The sequence below is a fragment of the Cervus canadensis genome, chromosome 29 (genome assembly GCF_019320065.1).
Source record: "Cervus canadensis isolate Bull #8, Minnesota chromosome 29, ASM1932006v1, whole genome shotgun sequence".
Taxonomy (NCBI): Eukaryota; Metazoa; Chordata; class Mammalia; order Artiodactyla; family Cervidae; genus Cervus; species Cervus canadensis.
In genome coordinates this window covers 44,709,511-44,728,561 of record NC_057414.1, presented here as the reverse complement: position 1 = coordinate 44,728,561, position 19,051 = coordinate 44,709,511, and the positions used below count along the sequence as shown (strand labels likewise).

The 19,051-nt window shown below is 67.3% G+C and overlaps 1 protein-coding gene across 1 annotated transcript in view; it reads right to left on the bottom strand.

The window, feature by feature from the left end:
• MUC5B (mucin 5B, oligomeric mucus/gel-forming) overlaps window positions 1–17,360 on the bottom strand; it is a 37,402-nt gene extending 20,042 nt beyond the window's left edge. Inside the window, 30 exon segments of the mRNA XM_043451579.1 lie at window positions 14–304; window positions 307–395; window positions 397–1,306; window positions 1,536–1,733; window positions 1,808–1,851; window positions 2,023–2,170; window positions 2,359–2,487; window positions 2,781–2,937; window positions 3,821–4,060; window positions 4,466–4,645; window positions 5,470–5,583; window positions 5,660–5,798; window positions 6,155–6,306; window positions 6,427–6,527; window positions 6,635–6,687; window positions 7,129–7,384; window positions 7,599–7,725; window positions 8,643–8,737; window positions 9,071–9,235; window positions 9,557–9,694; window positions 10,022–10,091; window positions 10,198–10,308; window positions 10,566–10,640; window positions 12,454–12,563; window positions 12,797–12,887; window positions 12,982–13,096; window positions 13,200–13,461; window positions 13,760–13,810; window positions 14,255–14,308; window positions 17,291–17,360. Of these exon segments, the coding sequence (XP_043307514.1) occupies window positions 14–304; window positions 307–395; window positions 397–1,306; window positions 1,536–1,733; window positions 1,808–1,851; window positions 2,023–2,170; window positions 2,359–2,487; window positions 2,781–2,937; window positions 3,821–4,060; window positions 4,466–4,645; window positions 5,470–5,583; window positions 5,660–5,798; window positions 6,155–6,306; window positions 6,427–6,527; window positions 6,635–6,687; window positions 7,129–7,384; window positions 7,599–7,725; window positions 8,643–8,737; window positions 9,071–9,235; window positions 9,557–9,694; window positions 10,022–10,091; window positions 10,198–10,308; window positions 10,566–10,640; window positions 12,454–12,563; window positions 12,797–12,887; window positions 12,982–13,096; window positions 13,200–13,461; window positions 13,760–13,810; window positions 14,255–14,308; window positions 17,291–17,360 (4,735 nt within the window).
• Between the last annotated feature and the right edge of the window lie 1,691 nt (window positions 17,361–19,051).

Sequence of the window (19,051 nt, the reverse complement as noted above, 5' to 3'; positions counted from 1 at the left end):
GGTGGCAGCTCACAGTGGTGCCGGGCACTGTCGCCAGTGGGTTGGCAGTCACAGTGGTGAGCGTCGTGGGCACTGTAGCAGTTGGTGGCAGTGACTATGGAGGTGCTGGCTGTGGGCACGTCGCCGTTAGGTGGCCATTCACGTGGTGCCGTGAGGCACCGTCGCAGTGGTGGCCGGGCGGCAGTGGCTGTGGATGGGAGAGGCCGTGCGGCACTGTAGGAGTTGGTGGCGTCACGATGGTGGCCGTGCGGGTACTGTTGCAGTGTGGCCGTGGGCTATTGGATGGTCTGCCGGGGCACTGTGGAGTGGTGGCAGTCACAGTTGTGGCGTGTGGTACTGTTGCAGTGGTGGCCGTGGTATGGAGGGGGTGGACCCGGGGCACTGTGGATAGTGGTGGCAGTCCCAGTGGTGGCCGTGGGCACCGTTGCAGTGGTGGCCGTCGCAGCAGTGGCTGTGGAGGGGGAGGCCGTGGCCGTGGGGGACGTGGTGGACGTGGGCACCCTGCAGTGGCTGTACCTACAGCACAGCACACGCATTCTGTAGTTGTAGCACATCTTGAACAGGCCCAGTTGCTCGTCGTTCCTGCAGACCAGGCCGAAGCGGACGTCGCAGTGCACTCGCTGGCCCACCTCCTCCGGTTTCTGGCCAGGGTAGTTCTCAGCCTCACACTCTATATCTTGGGGCTGCTCGCACACAGCCCCGCCCACACCCCTGATCTTCTCGTAGGTCTCGAAGTCGCCCCCAGCCTCCTCGTACTTCGGGTAGTCCACGTCGAACCACTCTGTCCAGCGACAGTGAGGATCACAGGTGGTGGTGGCTGGGAACGCAGAGCTGCTGCCCTCTGGGGTCGTGGTTGTGGTAAGCTTGGTGGATGGGGTCTGCGAGGTGGGCACTGCCGTGGTTGGGTGGGTGGTTCCTAGAGCAGACGTGGTCTGGGTGGAGGTGGCCGATGTCTGGGAGGATGGAGGCTGGCTGGTGCCACAGGGCACATAGTCACAGCAGAGGACCCTCAGCTCATAGTTGAGACAGAGTGGGGGGCTCTGCTCGCTGTTGAGGCAAGTCAACCCCTTGCCCCGGCTACACTCCACCTTCTGGCCCAGCTTCTCCAGGGGCATGCCTGGGAAGAGCTGCGCCTGGCACTCAATGTCTGCGGGGGCCAGGCAGATCTGGTAGCCCCTCTGCCTCAGGTTCTCGAATGTTTCAAAGTCTCCCCCACTCATGTCTGGCTCTGGATGGCCTCCATCATACCAGTCGGACCAGTGGCAGACCTTCCACACACACACAGTGGACAGGGTGGGGACCAAGCCTGTGGGCAGAGGGCAGGGGTCCCCGTCAGTCCCCTCTGCATCCTCGCCAGCCACGCCCAGAGGAGGGGTGACTCGTGTCCCCTGCCCCAGGATTGGCCCCGAACCATCCTTTGCACCCAGGACAGTTGCACCAGGCACTTCCTGGGCCCTCCCTCAGCACCCAGACCACTGTCAGGGTCCAGGGCCCCGGGGACAAGGCAGGACCAGAGGTGTGCCCTCCAGGCTCACCCGTGGTGGAGGGCGGAGCTGCCGTGCTGGTGAAGGTGAAGGGCATTGTAGTTGGGGTTCCAGGGCACTCCACGGCCCTCCGGACAATGGTTCCATTGTCTCTGCAGATGGCAATCAGGCAGGCGCCCAGCCCGTCGGTTGTGTTGTAGATGACATCCCCGTAGGCATAGGTCCTGCCCTCATAGGTGCACGTACAGGCTAAAGACGGACAAGTACAGGGCTCAGTCTGAGGCCCCTGCTCCTCGGCCCCAAACCAACCGGGCCCCCCTTACCTTCGGGGCTGTGCATGCACTGGAGGCCGCTGGAGGTGCAGTCACTGGGGGAGGGAGGGAGGAGAGCTAAGAGCCAGCAGGGCACAAGCCTCGTGTGCCCCCCAGCCCCGCCCTGCCCCCACGCCCGCCCCGTGCCCACCCAGGCCCCGCCCCACACCTGCCCTGGCCCCCCACTCCGCCCGCCCAGGCCCCGCCCTGCGCCCGCCCTGGCTCACCAGCTCTGACAGTTCTCCGTGGTGGGAACCCTCTTGCCAACATCATAGTAGTTCCCGTCTTCGTCGTAGCAGCCACTGCACTGGGCCACGCATTTCATCTGGTCCTCGTTGAAGAACGGCTTGCTGGATGGGCACTTCGGGTAGCAGCCTGGGGCGGGTGCAGGGCAGGGAGAAGACTCACGTCTCAGGCCCGGCGGTGTGAGCTGTCACTGCACCGCCGTCTCTGCCTCTCATGTCCCAGGGGCAGACAAGGGGCGGCAGGAACCCCACACCCCCTTGCCTGTGCGCTGTCCTGGGGTGACGAGGTGTGGCCTCCCCATAGAAGCCTGTCCTCACCTTCCAGGCCTGGCAGGTCCATCAGGCAAAGCCCACTGGGGTTCCGGCAGGTTTTCAGACAGGGGGCCCCACAGGGCTGGTAATGCCACTCGCACTCCCCATGCGGGTTGTAGTAGTCGCAGAAAAGAGCTGAGCGAGGGGGAGAGAGGCTGTGGGTGCCTGCTGGGCTCACCCCCTCCCAGAACAGAGGGGTCTCAGGCTGCACCCCCTGAGTTCCAGTCTTATTTCTCAGCCCTGCCCTCAGAAATGTCCCCCAGGGAGCCTTCCCATTTGGGGGTGATGTGTCTGTCTGGTTTTTACACACAAGAGCATGTGCACACGCATGTAGTACATGCATGTCCTTGTGTGTGCACACATGCCCGCCAGGCCCCCGCGCGGCTGCAGCTGCACCTCCTCCCACCACCAGGGACAGCCCAACTCACGGCAGACGTCCGGGGTCCGCCAGGACACGCACACACCCGCTTCGTGGCAGGCCTGGGCGTAGGCAGCCACAGCCGTGCAGAAGCACTCGCAGTCGCCCCCTGAGTCACAGGCACAGGCATCGCTCACACAGGCTTCGTAGTACCTGGTGGAATCGACCTGGGGCGGGGCGGGGGCTGCTCAGCGAGAAGTGCCAACCTCCAGCCCCTGGACGGCCGGCTGCCCGTGTGCAAGCCCCCATCTGCCATCTGGGTGCCCGCCTCGGGTCTCCTGTTGCCTCTCTGGCCTCACCCCGCCACCCTTCCCTTGCCTCTGCTCGGCACCTCATTTAGCTGCAGGCCAGCTCTCCCCGTGACCCTGCTGTGAGCTCTCCTGTCTCCTCAGGGCCAGGGGGTGCCCCCTCCCCCTCCTCCCTCCCAGGCAGCAGAGCCCAGGGAGCCCAAGTCTTGCATTTGCCACCACGGGCAGTGCCATCTGAGTCACAGCCTGCTGTGTCAGTTCACAAAGGACTTTCTAATCGAATGGGCAGAGCACTGGGGGCGGGGGGTGGAGGTGGGGGGCTGCGATCCAGGAGGACCTCGGGACCTCACACAGGCCGGCCGGCCTCAGGGCAGACCAGTCCCACTGGCCGCCTGCTCATCACCATGCACAGCCCGGGTCCTGAGATCCACGTCAGCGACTGTGCCCTGAGGTCCCTAAGCAGCAAGGGCCGTGGGGAAAGGCCTGAGGCCATCACGATTCTCTGCTCCCAAGGGGCCAGGCCGGGGCTGGAGGTGCCCTGAGGTTTCTGTCTGTGCAGGGGGCTGGCAGCTCAGGGAATGTGCGGGAGGACAGGAGGTGACCCTCAGGGCCCAGGAAGCTTGCAGCCCCATTTCCAGGGGGTGAGGCTGAGTGTGGTCACGGAACGCGGGGTGGGACTGGGGATGCCGGCACCTGCCCAGGGGAAGGGCCAGACAGCGTGCCCTGTGCAATGGTCAGGGTCAAGGCCGTTCTCAGAGGGCCAGCTCGGGCCAGACGCAGGTCCCACCCCCACCCTGCCCACCTGAGACCGGCAGGCGCTGAAGGTTGCGCTATTGATGATGCTGCACTGTTTCTGGGCCCAGGACTTGCGGTACGGGTTGGCAGTGCAGGGGTCCCTGGAGGCCAGAGCATCCGGGCAGGATGGGGAGAATTTCCAGCTGTTGCCAAACTCCAGCACGTCGCCCACCACGGACTGGCTCCGTGTGGTGAAGTCGTTGAGGGCGTTGTCGTCAAAGTTCCCGCACAGCCCGCAGACCCTCCCCTGCAGGGACAGCACAGGGCACATGGGGCGGCGCCAGGGAGAGATACAGAGCCTGGCCCGGAGGCACGGCTGCAGGCCACCCCACTCCCTCAGGCAGCACCCAGCAAGCTTTCAGGAAGGCGGGCTGCACAAGGGGTCCTGCAGGGGGCAGGATGCCAGGTGGCCAGGTGCCTGCCTCCCCCACAGAGCCTTAGCCCAGTGGGCATGGAGCAGCTGAGTGCAGGGACCAGGGAGCCAAGAGCGCCTCCCCCCCTCGGGACAGACACGGCCCCTTGGGAACTGGGCATGCGCCTGGCCTCCCCCAGCCCTCAGCAGTCCGTCAGCTGCCAGACCGCATTGCTGGGCCCGATCTAGGAGTGAGAGCTCTGCGCCCGCCCGGGGGTCCCGCAGCCTGCCGCCCCCCACCTTGTATTCATGGCGCAGCCGGATGATCACGCTGGTCTTCCGGTCCCAGGACACGACCACACCACTGTGGGTCTCCACGGTCAGGTAGATGCCCATGTAGCGGACCCTGTAGGGCAGGTCTCCGCCCGGCCCCCTCTGCAGCACCTTGTGGGTGCCCTCGTGCAGGATCAGCTCGTAGCTCTGCAGAAGGGCACGGGGAGGCGGCGCTTGCAGGGAGCTGAGGGGCTGGCTCTGGGGCAGAGACCCCTCCCCAGTGCGGCCCAGGTGGGCACCAGGGTGCTTGGGGGCACGAGGCACGGGGCTGGCATTAGGAGTGAGCCAGCCTCCCAACACTATCCTCGAGCTTGCGGTGAGACGCTGGGGGGCAGCAGAGGCTGAGGGGGAGCTTGGGGGCCGTCGGTGGCGGAGGGGAGTGCAGAGCACGGGGGGCGGCAGGAGAGCACGCAGCCCCCTCTCAGCCCCCGCAGCCCCTGCTTCCTCACACCCCTCCCCACCTTGGAGCAGGTGGGAACCGCCCCCAGCCAGCAGCTGCACTCCCTGTGCTGTGAACCCTGACCTCCTTCTGCTAGAAGGGGTCATCCCCAGGTGTGGTGGGCTGAATGGAAGCCCCCAAAAGACGTGTCCAGTTCTGAGCCCCAGAGTCCTCAAATGTGCCCTGGTTTGGGCAAAGGGTCTTCGATGTGATGAAGTGAAGGGTCTGGGGATGAGACCATCCTGGATTTAGGGAGGGCCCAGACCCAGGGACAGGACGGGGGAAGGACACAGAGGAGGGGCCGCGTGAGGGTGGGGCAGAGACTGGGGGGATGCGGGCACAAGCCAGGAGCCCCAGAAGCTGGACGAGGCAGGAAGGACTCTCCCCTGGAGCCTCTGGAGGGAGGCCCAGAACCAGGAGAGAATGACTCTCTTGGGTTTCAGGACCCTGGGCTGTGGTCTGGAGGCCCAAGGCTCCTGCGGGGGCTCTGACAGGACTGCAGAGGGAGGGGGTGGCTCCCAGGCTCCCTCACCCCCAGGAAGATCTTGATGGCCTTGGAGCAGGTGACGCCCGTGGTCCCGCAGGGCACGTTCTCGGTGACGATGCGGAAGGTCCCGTTGGCGGCGTCACTGCCCACACAGTAGTCCTGGGCGGGGAGGAGAGGGTCGTGGTCACGGCCCCAGCGCCGGCATCACGGCCGTGGGCGGGGAGGGGCAGCGTACCTGTGCCAGCGTGTACTCGCAGCTCCCCTCGAAGCCGTAGCGCTCGCCGTCGAAGGTGAGGAAGTGGCCGTCCCCGTAGGCCACGCAGGTGCCCAGGCAGGGCCGGTCGCTGCACTCCCACCTGCGGCCCCTGCAGGTGCTGTGGGCAAGGGGAGGCGGTGCCGTGACAAGGACATGGATCTGGCACTTCTTCCATAAAGTGGGAGGTGGTGCTGCACCCCCTCAGGGCTCCAGGGGTTCACAAAGCAGGGAGCATGGGGCTCAGGGGTCCCACACCCCACACCCTGGGTCATGCTCTTGTTTCCTGCCCTCCACAACACTCAGTGCCCGGGGTGCAGGCCGGCAGTCATGGGGGCGGCTTTAACCGGCCCTGCCATCTGCTGGGCAGAGGAGGCCAGGCCCTGGGCACTGTCCAGGGGAAGAGCAGACGCCCAGGGCCAGCTCGATCCATGATGTCGGCCTACACCACCCACCCCCCGTGGCCCCTCCACACACCAGGTGTTACAGTCGACCTTGATGACCTCCCCAGGCTTGTAGGCGGCCTCGTTGTGCAGGCAAGGGCAGTCCTCCTTGGCCACGCAGCCTCCGCTCCCGTCGGACAGCAGCCCCACGGGGCAGACGCAGCCCGACACGCAGTGGGTGCTGAACTGTGAACACGTGGGTGCCCGTCAGCGGTTCCTCTGGCCACGGCTCAGGAACACCGAGAGGTGGGGACGCCGCCCACCCGGGCCCCGGACAGCACAGCCCTGTCCTTCCGGCCGACTCACACAGTCCACGTCCAGGGTGTGGCAGCTTCGCACGCACTCGGCTCCCGGCGCGTCCGCGGAGGCGTTGCTGCAGTCCAGGAACACCATGGGGGCCACACACCCTGCAGAGACAGCCATGCTGGGAGGGTCTCCCAGCCAGCCGCGGCCCTCCCCTCAGTCGTGGGGGGAGCACAGGGCCCCAAGGGCAGAGGTCCAGGGGAGGCCGTACCTGTGCTCTGCTCCGTGGCCCCCAGACAGCTCAGCCTCCCGCTCACACACGAGCTACGAGAGATGAGGGGGGGCAGTCTGGGCCGCTGCCCGCCCCCAACCTTGCCTAGACCCCAGCCGGGCCCTGGGCCTTGTCGTGAGGGGTTGGGTGGGCACCTTCTGCAGGGTTGCGATGAGGACCCCCACCCCCCACCCGAAGGCATGGAGTAAATGAGCCGAGGTGCCAGGAAGGCCCCTGGACTTGGGTGAGGGTAGGGTTGGGGTGCGGGAGGGGAGGTGGGGAGGCCGGGGCAGGGGTGCACCCAGGCCAGCCCTCCAGGGCACACACGGTGCCCTCCGTGGGCTCCAGACCCGCAGAACACCTCCCCAGGCCAGAGGAGCGGTCCCTCTCAGAAGGGCTGAGGGGCGGGCAGGGTGAAGGCCCTCCTCAGGGAGCCCCCTGTGTTTCTGTGTGAAGCAGGTGGGGAAGGGTGGCATCAGGGAGCAGCTCCTCACCACACCACGCCGTTGTCATGAACCACCTCCCCCGGAGCCACCACCGTGCCACGCAAGTAGCAGGGACAGGCTTCGGCAGGGACACAGTCACCCGCATCATCCAGGAAGGTGCCCAGCGGGCAGATGCAGCCATCCACAGGCACGAAGGCCACGTCACAGGAGATGTCAGGCTGGCTCAAGGAGCGGCAGGTGGGCTGGCAGCTCTCCACCACGTGGGCGTAGCTCTGGGTCTTCGGGCAGCTGCTCGCATACTTGGCTGGGGGTGGGCGGGTGACACGCAGGTCAGCGGCTGGGTGGCCTGTCCCCACTCACCTTGGGCACGCCCAAACTGGGGCTGGAGTGGCCCAAGGCTTGGCTTCCCCTCTGGTTGGGGGGAGGAGGCCTGAGCTCTCGCTGAGGACACGAGGCGGGGGGTGCCCCAGGGTGCCCAGTCCCCCCCACGCCCGTCTAGCTGGCTGGCGGACACTCACTGCACACGTCGTCCCGCCAGCCGCTGAGCAGCACGCCCCGGGCGGCACAGGCCCGGACGTAGGAGGACAGGGCCGCACACATGCAGTCCTCACTCTTCTCACAGTTACAGGTGTCAAACATGCAGTTCTGGGGGGGCGTACACCAGGACGTCAGGGACCCCAGCCCACCAGAGACCCTGCTCTCCCTGTCCATCCTTCCTGGGACCCCCGGCCAGGGCGGAGACACAGGGCAGCCCCAAGCTGGGCATAAGGCCATGGGGTTTGGGGGGAGTGGATGTGCTGCCCTGAGGGATGGGAGAGGCCGGGCTGCACAGGGGCAGGATTGGCAAAGGTGCCTGTGAGGGGCCAGGACAGTGTCCGGCTGGGGCTCTGGATCCGTCACAGGTGAGCTGCCTATGAGCGGCGTGATGGGGGGAGACTACAGGCAGAAGCTGGAGGTAGGGTGGCGGGGAGGGTGCTGGCAGGCCCACAGCACCCCCAAAGCGGGCCTGGGTCTTCCAGCCGTGGACACGCAGGCCCAGGGGTCAGAGCCATGTGCACATGAGGGCTTTTGCTTCCAAAAAGGTGGCCTGTGAGCCAACTGTCATGGGTGGAGCGGTATCCCTGGGAAGAGTGTGTCCCAGTCAGGCCAAACCGGCTCCTTGCAGGTGTGCGGAAGCTCAGATGAGGTCATTAGGGTGGGTCTGAACCAACACGCCTGGTGTCCCCACGAGGAGAGCTTCGGGCACAGACACACAGGTCTGGGTCCTCGTGGAGACGAGCAGAGGGTGGTGCCGCCTCGTGGCCCCCAGAGGTTGGAGAGGCAGGAAGGTCCTGGGGTCCTGCCAGCTCCGTGATCCAGGACTGGGGTGCAGGGTAGAGGCCTCCAGCTGTCGCCCCTCACCCCTGCACCCAGTCTGCCGTCCTTTCTCACGGCCACCCCAGGCAACACACACACCAGCCGTGGCCATGTCCCTTGAGTGGGCCTGACCCGTAGCCACAGAGATGTGGACCGTCCTGCTCCCGGCACCCCACCCCACCCCGGGTGCCGGCCGGGGGTCTCACCGAGTGGAAGGGCCCAGGGCTGAGGACCGAGTGGCAGGACGAGAAGGGCCCAGCAGGGCTGGTCAGCAGGGAGCACCAGTGCTGGGCGTAGTTCTCTGGGGGAACGTGCGGCGGATGGTCATGGGCGTGGCTCAGTGCTCACCGGCCTTCCCCCAACACCGCCTCCCCTGCACCTGCCCACCCGCCCAGCCCCGCTCGGCGCACCCAGGCCCTGTGACCAGTGACTCCCCCAGGGACACTGAACTGGGATTACGGGCTCACTGGCTACGCTAAGTGGGCCCTGCATACAGGGCAGCAGGCGCCTTCCTGGGATGGGCCCCCAGCCTGCAGGGGACCCTGCATCCCCCTGCCTGGTCACCCCCCAGCCCCAGCCTCACAGCTCCCAGGCCCAGACCCGGGGTAAGCCGAGGGCCCCGGGCTGGGGGTACCATTCTCCACGCTGAGGGAGCAGGGGTCCTCAAAGCTGTTCTTGACGTTGGGGCAGGAGGCCTGGGTCTTCCAGGTGTTGGCGAAGGCCGCGGCCGTGGCCTCCACCACGCCACCGACCGTCCGGAAGTCGTCAGCCTGATTCTGGTTGAAGTTCCCACACAGGCCTGGGGGTGGTGATGGGAGTGTGGGAATCAGGGGGCCGCCCAGTCTGGCCCAGGCTCTCCACACCTGCAGGGACCACCACAAGGTGACCGCACCCAACCAGAGTCCTGGAGGTAGGTTCCAGCACTATCTGCAGATGACCTCTAGTGGAGGGGGGAGGTCAGCCCCCACACGAAGCCCGCCATGAGGGCAGTGTGCCCTGCGCTCCACCCTTCCAGCCACTGTCCTGGGCCAGGGTCCCCACCATCCCGGGAACAGCTGCCTCCCAGGCCGCGTCCCTGCCCTGACGGCCCATCCACTTCCAGCCCTCCCACCAGCCTCACCACACATCTGGCCACGGTAGGCGGGGTCCAGCCAGAGGAACACCTGCATGAGGGGCACCAGCTGCACCTGCAGCTGCAGCCAGCGGCCCATCTGCACCAGGATGAAGAAGGATGATGGCCTGAAGACCGTGACGTCAGCTGCAGGGGTGGGGGGAGATCAGAGGCGGTCAGAGGTCAGGGGTGGTGCTGACCAGCCTGAGTCTTGGGTCCCAGGGCCACCTGGCAGGAGCCCCGGCCGGCCCTCCAGGAGCCAAGCAGGAGCTTGCATGTGCATGTGACCGTGACCGCTGACCCTCCCGCGGGGCCAGGCACTGAGAGGGTGCTACACGGGTCCCCACAGAGCTGCCATGCGGCGCTCTCCCCATGCAGGCAAGAACCGCAAAGACCTGGGAGGGGCCGGGCCGGCTCTGTGCCGCCACTCGGAGGCCCTGCCAGGCCTCACAGGGCTCCCCCAGGGCCACGTACCCACAGACACGGGCAGCTGGGTGTAGATGGAGTTCACGAACACCCCGCCATTGGCCTGGATCTGGACGGTCTGGCCAGAGGAAGCGGGGCTGTGGTCAGCGAGGGGAGGAGCCAGCCTGGCGCCCCCGGGGGCCCTGCCTGCCCCAACTCCTCCCAGCCCGCTGCCGGGGCCTCACCGTGTCCCCTCCGTTCAAGCTCAGCGTCACCGCTTTGAGGCAGTTCTCGTTGTCCGTCAGGCCGCACTTCCGCAGCTCGGCCAGGATGGCGAGCGCACTGTCCGCACATACCTGACGGGGCAGGACACCCCACGTGCTGAGTGGTCAGCCCCCCACCGGGCAGGGAGCCCCGTGCCCGGGAGGCCCCTGCGGGGGTGGGGACCTCGCACGCGGTCACCTCGGGACCACTTGTCTCCAGGCCCCACGAGCGTGAGCTTCTTCTGGGAATGGAACCCCGGGGGCTTCACCGCTCTGACGGCCATCAGGGGACCCTCCCCGGGGCAGCGGGGGGGCCGAGGGCCCCGGGAGGCCCGGCAGGCGGGGCTCACCTTGGTGAGGACGTAACTGCAGTCCCCGTGTACGTCGTAGAGTTTCTCGTCGTAGGTGGAGATGTGAGACCCGCCCTGGACGGAGCAGGTGCCCGGGCACGGGAGGTCCTGGCACTGCCAAAGTCCCCCGGAGCAGGTGCTGGGGGAAGGGGTAGCAGAGGGGGTGTGGGGAGGGATGATGAGCCCCATCCTGGCGGGGGCGGGGCCTGGGGCGGGGCCTGGGGCGGGGCTGGGCGGGGCCAGGACCTACCAGGAGCTGCAGCTGGTGTTGAAGGAGGCCCCAGGGTCGTAGATGCGGCCGCCGTGGGTGCAAGGGCACTGTCGCAGGGGCAGGCAGCCGGTGTGGGTGACGTCGTCCAATACCGTATCTAGGGGGCAGCAGGGGTGGGGCACGAGCTCTCAGCGGGGGCTGGGGGCAGGTGTGAGAGACACTGATGGGAGGCAGACACGGGGCGGGGGCAGAGGCCGTCGGGGGGCCATCCCCGAGGGCCCGGAGCACCTGCCTGGGGGGCAGAAGCAGCCGTCCACGCAGTGGTCCTCGCACAGCTGGGAGCGCTCGGAGTTAGAGCAGGTGTCCACGCAGGGCGAGCCGCACTCCTGGTGCTGAGTGTTCAGGGGGCATGTCTGGGCTGCAGGGGGAGGCAGCGCTTGGCCCAGGAGCCACCCCTGCCCCCGCCCACCATGTGCCACCAAGGGTCCAGGAAATGAGGGCTTCTTTCCCGTCTAGCTGTCTTCTGGGTGAGGCGGGAGGGGAGGGGAGCGTGGAGCCCATGCCCCTGGGGACAGCCTCCAGCCCCCACCTGGGTTCAGGGGGAGCCCTGCTCAATGTGCCAGGCCCTCCCTGTGGGCCCCCGGATGCACGGGCCTTGCACCACCCCCTGCTCTCCTGCCATCCTCTCGCTGTGGGCCCCCAAGGGCCTCTGCCTGCACGGGGTCCCCAGGCAGGGGCCAGGCATCCTGCCTGGGGTCACCTTGCCCCCACCCTCCCCGGGGCACTCACAGCAGAGGTAGGGGCCCCTCCTGCCCAGGGTCCCCAGCCAGGGGCCAGGCATCCTGCCCGGGGTCACCTCCCCCCACCCTCCCCGGGGCACTCACGGCAGAGGTCGGGGCCCCTCCAGTTCTGCGGCTGACCCCCAGCGTGGGCGCACTGGCGGGAGTACTCGGCGAAGGTGGCACAGGGGCAGGAGGGGCAGCGGCACAGGTCCTGGGTGCAGGCGGCCACGTACACCTCGGCGTCCACCAGCCCGTGGCAGGGAGCGAAGGCGGGGCCCAGCAGGACGCGGCGGCAGACGCCCTCCTGGGAGACAGGACGGAGGCTGTGCCCTCCCTGCGGGCTCGTGCGGGGACCCCAGCCCTGCAGCCTCTCCCAGGCCAGGGAGCTCCCTCCCCCGAGGTCCCTTTCAATCAGCCAGCCACTGTCCATCCTCTCATCCGTCCCTCCACCCACCTCTCCTTCCACTGCCCTGTCTGTCCATCCAGGCCTTCATCCAGTCGGCCAGCTGCCCACCTACCCCCCCATCCTTCTCAACCCCTGACAGCTTGCCATGCTTGGGGTGGAGTCAGCTTGGGGACCCACGACCCTGGACCCCCCACTCCCACCGGGCTGCAGGACACACCTGCCCGGGAGGGGTGCAGACCCCACCCTGCACACCCCCAGCGGGGTCAGCGCCGACCTGCTGATAACCACCCTCCTTCTTCAGCCCCCACCCCTGACCGGTTCCAGGGCCTCATTTACGGCTGCTGGGTTCCACTGGTTTCAGGGATCCTGGAGCCTCTAGGCCACTTCCAGAGGTGGGATCCGCCTGGCTCATTGGAAGGGCTTTTGCCTGGCTCCCTGAGTGCCCTCTCGGTGGGTCTGTGTCTGGGGGTGCCGCAGGCAGGCCCTCACCTCGTCTGTGCAGTTGTCAGCAGCAGGGGAGGGCAGGGGGTCCTGGCACTGCTCCGTGGGCCCGTCCAGCTTCTGCAGGTTCCCAAACTGTAGCGGGCTTAGCCTGGCATCTGCAGAGAGCAGGCCCTCCTTGCAGACCCTGAGGGGCTCTGGGGGCAGAGCTCCCTTCCATGCTCAGGACCTCCGCCCGCCCGAAACCTCCCTCTGGGGCATCAGTGGAACTGTTGACACCACTGACTTAACCCCTGCCCAGCACCCCAGTGAGACCCACCCCTGCACCCCCAGCTTCCCAGGGACTGTTCTGGGGTCAGTCACCCGCTGCGCCTGAACCCGGGGCACTCACTGTGGGCGTAGAACTCACTGACGGCCCGGAGCCCATTGAAGTCGCCGCACAGGCCACAGGTCTGGTTGGCATACTTGGGGTCCAGCTCCAGCTAGGGGCAGGGGAGGGGCAGCTCCAGTCTCCGCCAGCCCCACCCACCCAGCCCCTGGGGGCGCCCCCGGCAGGAGGGCGTGGGGCACCCTTACCAGGGCGCTGTCCTCTCCGTTCCACATGAAGGTCAGCATCAGCCGGACGTTGATCTTGACATAGGCGCTGCTCCGCTCCACCAGGAGGCCGGCACGGCTGTAGGGCAGCTCCTCCCTGGGCGAGAGTCCGGTGCTCCCACGCGTCCAGCCCCCTCCCCGCCAGCCCCGACCCCTGTCCACCTTGGAGCCCGGCCCCTCTGCGCCCCGGCCACGCTCACCGCCACCCGTTGATGAGGACCGAGCCGTTGGAGACCTCCAGCACGAGCCCCTGTGATCTGAGGACAATGTGGGTGATGGTGGGTCTGGAGCCCAGCAGGCCGCGGCGGAGCTGCAGGTTGAAGTCCTCGTAGGCGGAGCCGCAGTGCGCGGAGAAGACATAGTTGCACAGCCCGGGGAAGCGGAAGACGTCGCCATCGAAGGTCTTGTAGTGGAAGTCGCCCCACGTGCTGCACACCCGCCCGCCGTGGGCCGCGTTCAAGGCTGCGGGGAGCGCACGGTGGTGGGGGGCGGCCTTCCCTGGGGCCAGGCCCCCGTGTGGGGTGGGGACCCACCGCCCCCTTCCTCGCTCCCCTCAGCCCCGGATTCTCGCCCCTGCCCAGCCCTGAGGGCCTTGCCCAAGCACCTGGGCCGGTCCCCAGGAGAACCGTGCCCGGGGCAGGCTCCCAAGGCCATCTAGCAGCCCAGCTGCCCGCATGGTCCCAGCTTTATCCCCAGGTCTGTGACCACCCCAGGGGCTGGCAAACACCCCCACCCCTGTGGGCCACGGGCGTCCACTTACGGCTCATGGTGGGGAAGACAGTGACGGGCGGGATGAAGGTCAGGTGCCGGGCTGTGGAGGGAGCCAGGTCACACCGGGAATGTGGCCGGGCGGGGAGCAGCCGCTGTGCCCCCTCCCAGGGCCCTCACCCTCCTCACTGGCCACCGTGGGGCAGCAGGGGGCCGCAGGCCAGCCTCGCCCAGCCCAGGGAGCCCAGGACGCACGCTGCTCCTCTAGGATGCTCCCCATCTGCCAACGACATGCTCCTGCCTGGGTCTGAGTGTCCCTGTGTGTGTGTGTGTGAGCATGTGAGAGCGTGGGTGGGCAAACGCACGCACACGCATGTGTGTGAGCATGTCTGAGCCTCTGCTCAGCGTCTGTTTCCTCAGGCCCCTCCGCTGACCCCTCCTGTGGGCAGACAGGTCCGGGGGGGGTCTCTGTGGCACAAAGCCAATGTGGAAAGGGGACCCCCTGCCGGCCCCACGCACACCCTCCCTGCCGCGCCCACCCTCTGACCAGTCATCTCAGGCCGCTGACTCGTCCCGCTCTGCTGCCCGCCGTCCTGGGTCTCTGCAGGGAAGGGGAGCGGGAGTCCATGAGAAGCTGGCCGCCAGGACCCTGCCCCGGGGCGGCGGGGTCTCTGAGGCTGCAGGCTGGCAGCCGCGGGAGGCGCGCTCCGTGCCCGGAGCTGACCACCGCGCCCCCATCTATACACCTCACTGTGCTGGGGTAGGAGGAATCGGGAAAGGGTGTTGGCTCGCTGACCCCAGGCCACCCGCAGGGAGCGCATCTGGCCCCCTCCACACACCCCTCGGAGAAGGACAAAGCCTGGCTTTGTGGGGAGAAGGACACACAGGTTGGAGAGGCTCCCGGGTGTGACTTAGCAGAAACCCAAGACTACAGCCGGCTCCGCCTTCGAGCCCCCAGCCCTGAGCAGGCAGGAGGCCTGGGGGCCCAAGGCCACCCTGTGTCCCCCACCACCGGGGGCACCCCTCCCGGGTCCAGGTGCCCCCACCACCTCAGGGGGCAAGACTGAGCCCCCTCCAGGCCCGTCTCTGTGAGGCTTGGCCGGGGGCATGCCGCACACACCACCTTGGAATTCCTTCCTCGCATCGGTAGGGCTCCCCGCCTCCACCCAGCCTGCCCCACGTGGGCAGACAGTGAGGCCCGGGGGGCCACGTGTCCCTGGAGGGGTGCTGCCCGGCTCCGCAGCCACCATGCCAGGCTTGGCTCCCCACGCAACCTTCCGGCCGGGACGCTGACCCGGAGGCCGTGGGCACTGGCCCGGCATTTCTCTCTCCTCCTCAGGGCCCTGTTGACCACACTTCTCCCTGCCCACCCTGACCCCTGGCCTATGGCCTCTCCCACCTGTGCCTGCTGTTTTACCCAGCCCCTGGTCGAGAAACCAGGGTGTTCACACGGACAGGCTCCCACGGCACCCCTTCCAGGGCCAGGTGACCACTGTGAACCTGGCTGGTCCAGAGCTCGGCCAGGGAGATGCCCACCACCAACCACCCCATCTACTGCCGTCCAGGCACACATCCCCTGACGGGAAGCCCCTCCACTCAGGGTCAACCTCACCCCCCACCCCATGGGGGCTCAGCCCAGGGGACACCAGTGCGAGGCGATGGATACACGGGATCCAGGCTGACATTTCTGTCAGCCTCCTGTCTGCATTGGAGATGGATTAACAACAGGAACAGGCTTTGTGTCCTGAGGACACTGTGAAACAGTCATCACAGCGACAGAGGGGCCAAGCCCCGTCTGATTGAAAGATCAGGGGTCACATATTTCCCACCCTTGGGGCAAGCAAGACACTTGCACACATGCAGAAAGGCTCCTTGAGGGTGAAAGAGGAGGGGCGCCCCCCACCAGAGGGGCACCCCCGTCAGAGGGGCACCCCCGTCAGAGGGGCACCCCCCATCAGAGGGGCGCCCCCCACCAGGGGTGATACCACTCTCTCCCTAGGCCTCGACTCAAATCTGTCTTGGAGGAAAGTTGTGCATGCGTGTCAGGAAGGGTCCTGGGGCAGTTAAGGGTGTGGAGAAAGAAATCGGATAATTGGCCAAAGGTGAAGAAAGGCCTGGAAGATCTGCCCTCCGTAAATGACCTAACTGCCTCTTTCCCTCGTGGCTCAGACGGTAAAGAACCTGCCTGTGACGCAGGAGACCCGGGTTTGATCCCTGGGTTGGGAAGATCCCCTGGAGAAGGGAGTGGCAACCCGTTCCAGCCTTCTTGCCTGGAGAATCCCACGGACGGAGGGGAGCCTGGCGGGCTGCAGTCCATGGGGTCACAAAGGGTGGGACAAAGTGGCTGAGACACGCGCCTCACTGCAGGGCCGCCCACTCCCTTTCCAGGTTGGGTCGTGTGGAGCCTCTGCCTGGTCTCTCTCTTGACTAAACGAACCATTTCTCTGGCTGCTCTCCCACTGTGCTGTCTCTAACAATAAACTCTACTTTCATTTACAGTTTTCGCCTCCTTGAGAAATGCATTTTTCACTGGAGGCAAGGGCTGAGGGGATTTTGCGTCCAGCCTCGAGGCCCCGGTGGACGCGTGGCCAGGATTCCTGCTTCTCATCCAGGCCACCCAGATCCAGGTCCTCAGGGAACTAAGATCTCCCTGCAGCCTCTCCCACATCACAGCCACCACAGTGAGCGTCTCCTTCTGGCAGGAAGGAGCCCCATTCGAGGGACTTGCCCCCAATAAGAGAAGGGGAGTGGGCTCACGGCAGGCCTGCTGCCCCAGAGCTGAGCAGGGCCACAGCTGGCCAGACAGGCCGGCCAGGCACCCGAACCGCACAGCAGATGCCAGGCGGCATCTGGTACCCTCACCAGGAGTCGCCGTAGGTCAGCCCCCAGCCCAGGCCTGCCCACCCTCCAAGAAAGGTGGCCTGGGGAAGAGGCTCTACCAGATTATCTCCCCACCCCCTCACCACCTCCTTTCCATCGGTGGAGAGGGCCTCGGGTGGTGCCCACCTGCCCAGACCCCGGAGCCTGGGGCAAGGTGCTGCAGAGGGCCGGCAGGAGTGACCGTGGGGCCCAGGCCAGCCCCGCTGGGTGTCGCCTCCGCCCGGGGCAGCACCCCTCATGTGGACAGTGAGTGTTAGGGCTCTTGGTGCTTCCCCAGCTCCAGGACTGGACGGGCGGCTGCAGGTGAGGAGGGCGAGAAAGGCCGCAGGGCGGGTGTGGCTCCAGGAACAGCTGAGGGTCTGATGGGGCTGCCTGGAGGCCACTGCCTGGGCCAGCCCCAAGGGCGGAGTGGGAAATGCAGCCCCCCATGGGCACCTGTGCCGACTCTGCCCACTCAGCTCCGCCGCGGTGGTGGGGGGCCTCACAGGGACCAGAGGAACCCCCGGCCCGGGCCCCTCACCCAGCGCCAGCCCCTCCCATCCCCGAAGCCGAGACCCTCGGTTCCCCCTGAGGTCCTAACTTCTCCCAGCTCAGGCTGCCCAGGAGTCCATGACATGCAGGGCCCACGGCGGACTCGCTGTCCACTATGGGCCTGCGGAGGCTGCCCCTGCTGTGCGGGGAGCGTGAGGGGCTGCGCCCTTACCTGCCGTGCCCGCCGAGAGCAGGGCCACAAGGGCCCACAGCAGCGCTGGGTACCCTCTCGGGGCACCCATTCTGGGGCTGGCGCGGCGGTGAGAAGGCGGCCAGAGGGAGTGGGGCGCGATGCTCGCTCCCCTGGGGGCCCTGGGGCTTATGTAGCAGGAGGCCTTGGCCCTGAGCCCGGCTCCCAGGCCACGCAGGGCACCGTCATCCCCGACAACAGCCGCGTGTGTTTGCTCTTGGGGAGGGCCGTGGCACGCACAAGCCTGGAGGAGGAAGGATTTGTGGTTCTGGGCCCCAGAGACGCAGGACCCCCCCACTTTTCCCCGCCCTACCCACCCCAGCAGCATCTGAAAGTCAGAAGGAAGGGGGTGGGGCTGGCGGAGCCCCCCGGCAGCAGGGTCGCTGTGACCACCCAGGCCCGCTGCTGCCGCGCCCGCTCTCGATAGGGCAGCGGGCAGGGTGAGGGCAGACCCTGGGCCCCGGGCAACGCCCCCGTGGAGAGGAGGAGGCCGTGGGGGCGCTGCTCCTGCAGGGTGGGGGGGGCACTGCAAGGCCGTTGCTCGGCCTGGGAAGGGGCCAGACGTCTGCTCCCCTCAGGAATGCGGAGGCCGTGGGGGGATGGGTGCCAGCCCCAGGCTCGCAGGGGTCCCAGAGGCCCCAGCCATGCCAGCAGGACCCGTCCAGGTTTCTGGGCTCCTGTCCATCACCAAGTTCAAATTCAAGGGGAAACTGGCCTTGGGAGTGAGGTGAGGGTCAAACAGAACGCAGGCCAGGAGCCCCCGGCCCTGCCTTGGCCAGGTGCCAATCCCCAGGTGCTGGCCAGGTGTCCATCCTCGGGGCCTTGCAGCCCCGTCCCTGGGGGGCAGGGCACCAGCAACAGGCTGAGCAGGGACTCACATACCCAGGGACGTATGCTTGGCCCCCAGCAGGGCTGACAGGGCACAGTGGGGCCCAGGGTCTCCAGACCCCAGTGCCCCCCAGATGAGAGCCCAAAGGCCCAGCTCCCTAGGCCGGCGTGGCTGGTGCTGGTGGGGGGTTCAATGGTGAACCCCGCCCTGCAGCGACTCACCCCGCAGCGCCCTTCTTCCAGCCCAGCCACACCCCTCTCCCCGGGTCTCCTCCTCTGGCTCTTCCCGCCGCTGGGCTCCCCACACCTGAGGTGTCTGAGCGCAGAAGGCCTGGGGTGCCTGACCTGCCTGCTGGCGGGGGGGTGATTTCCAGGTTTGCGTGGTGAACTCTCAGCACCTGGGACCCACTCCCCTCAGCCACCCCACCTTCGTCTTCCCGATGAGTCCGTAGACGTGGAATTTCTGGGGCAAAGGGAAAACCCCCCTTAAAGCTCTGGGCGTCTTTGGCCAACGTCACCCCGCCACCCCCAGCTTGGCCGAGGGCCCTGCAGGCCCTGCTTCTCCTTTTGGCTCCTGGTGTCTCCGGAGCGTCTCCGGCACCAGCAAGAGTTGGGGGGGGGGCCCTCCTGCCGACCTGGGCCCTGGGTCTCAGCGGGAGCTCAGGCTGCCCTCCCACCACCCCTTCCCCATGCTCACTGTCCGGGGCTGTGGCTGGGGCTGCCTGGTCTCCAGAGTGCTCCCTCAGGGACCCAGGGGCCCCGGTGGCAGAGAGCACAGCTGGAGGGGTTTCTGGGGGAGGGCTGGGCAGGGGCCCCACAGGACCAGCCTGGGGGTGCGCTGGGGCCCCCACCACCCTTGTGGCCTCAGGCTGCGGCTGTGCCCCGCCTCCCTGCAAACACGGGGCTCTGCGCCTG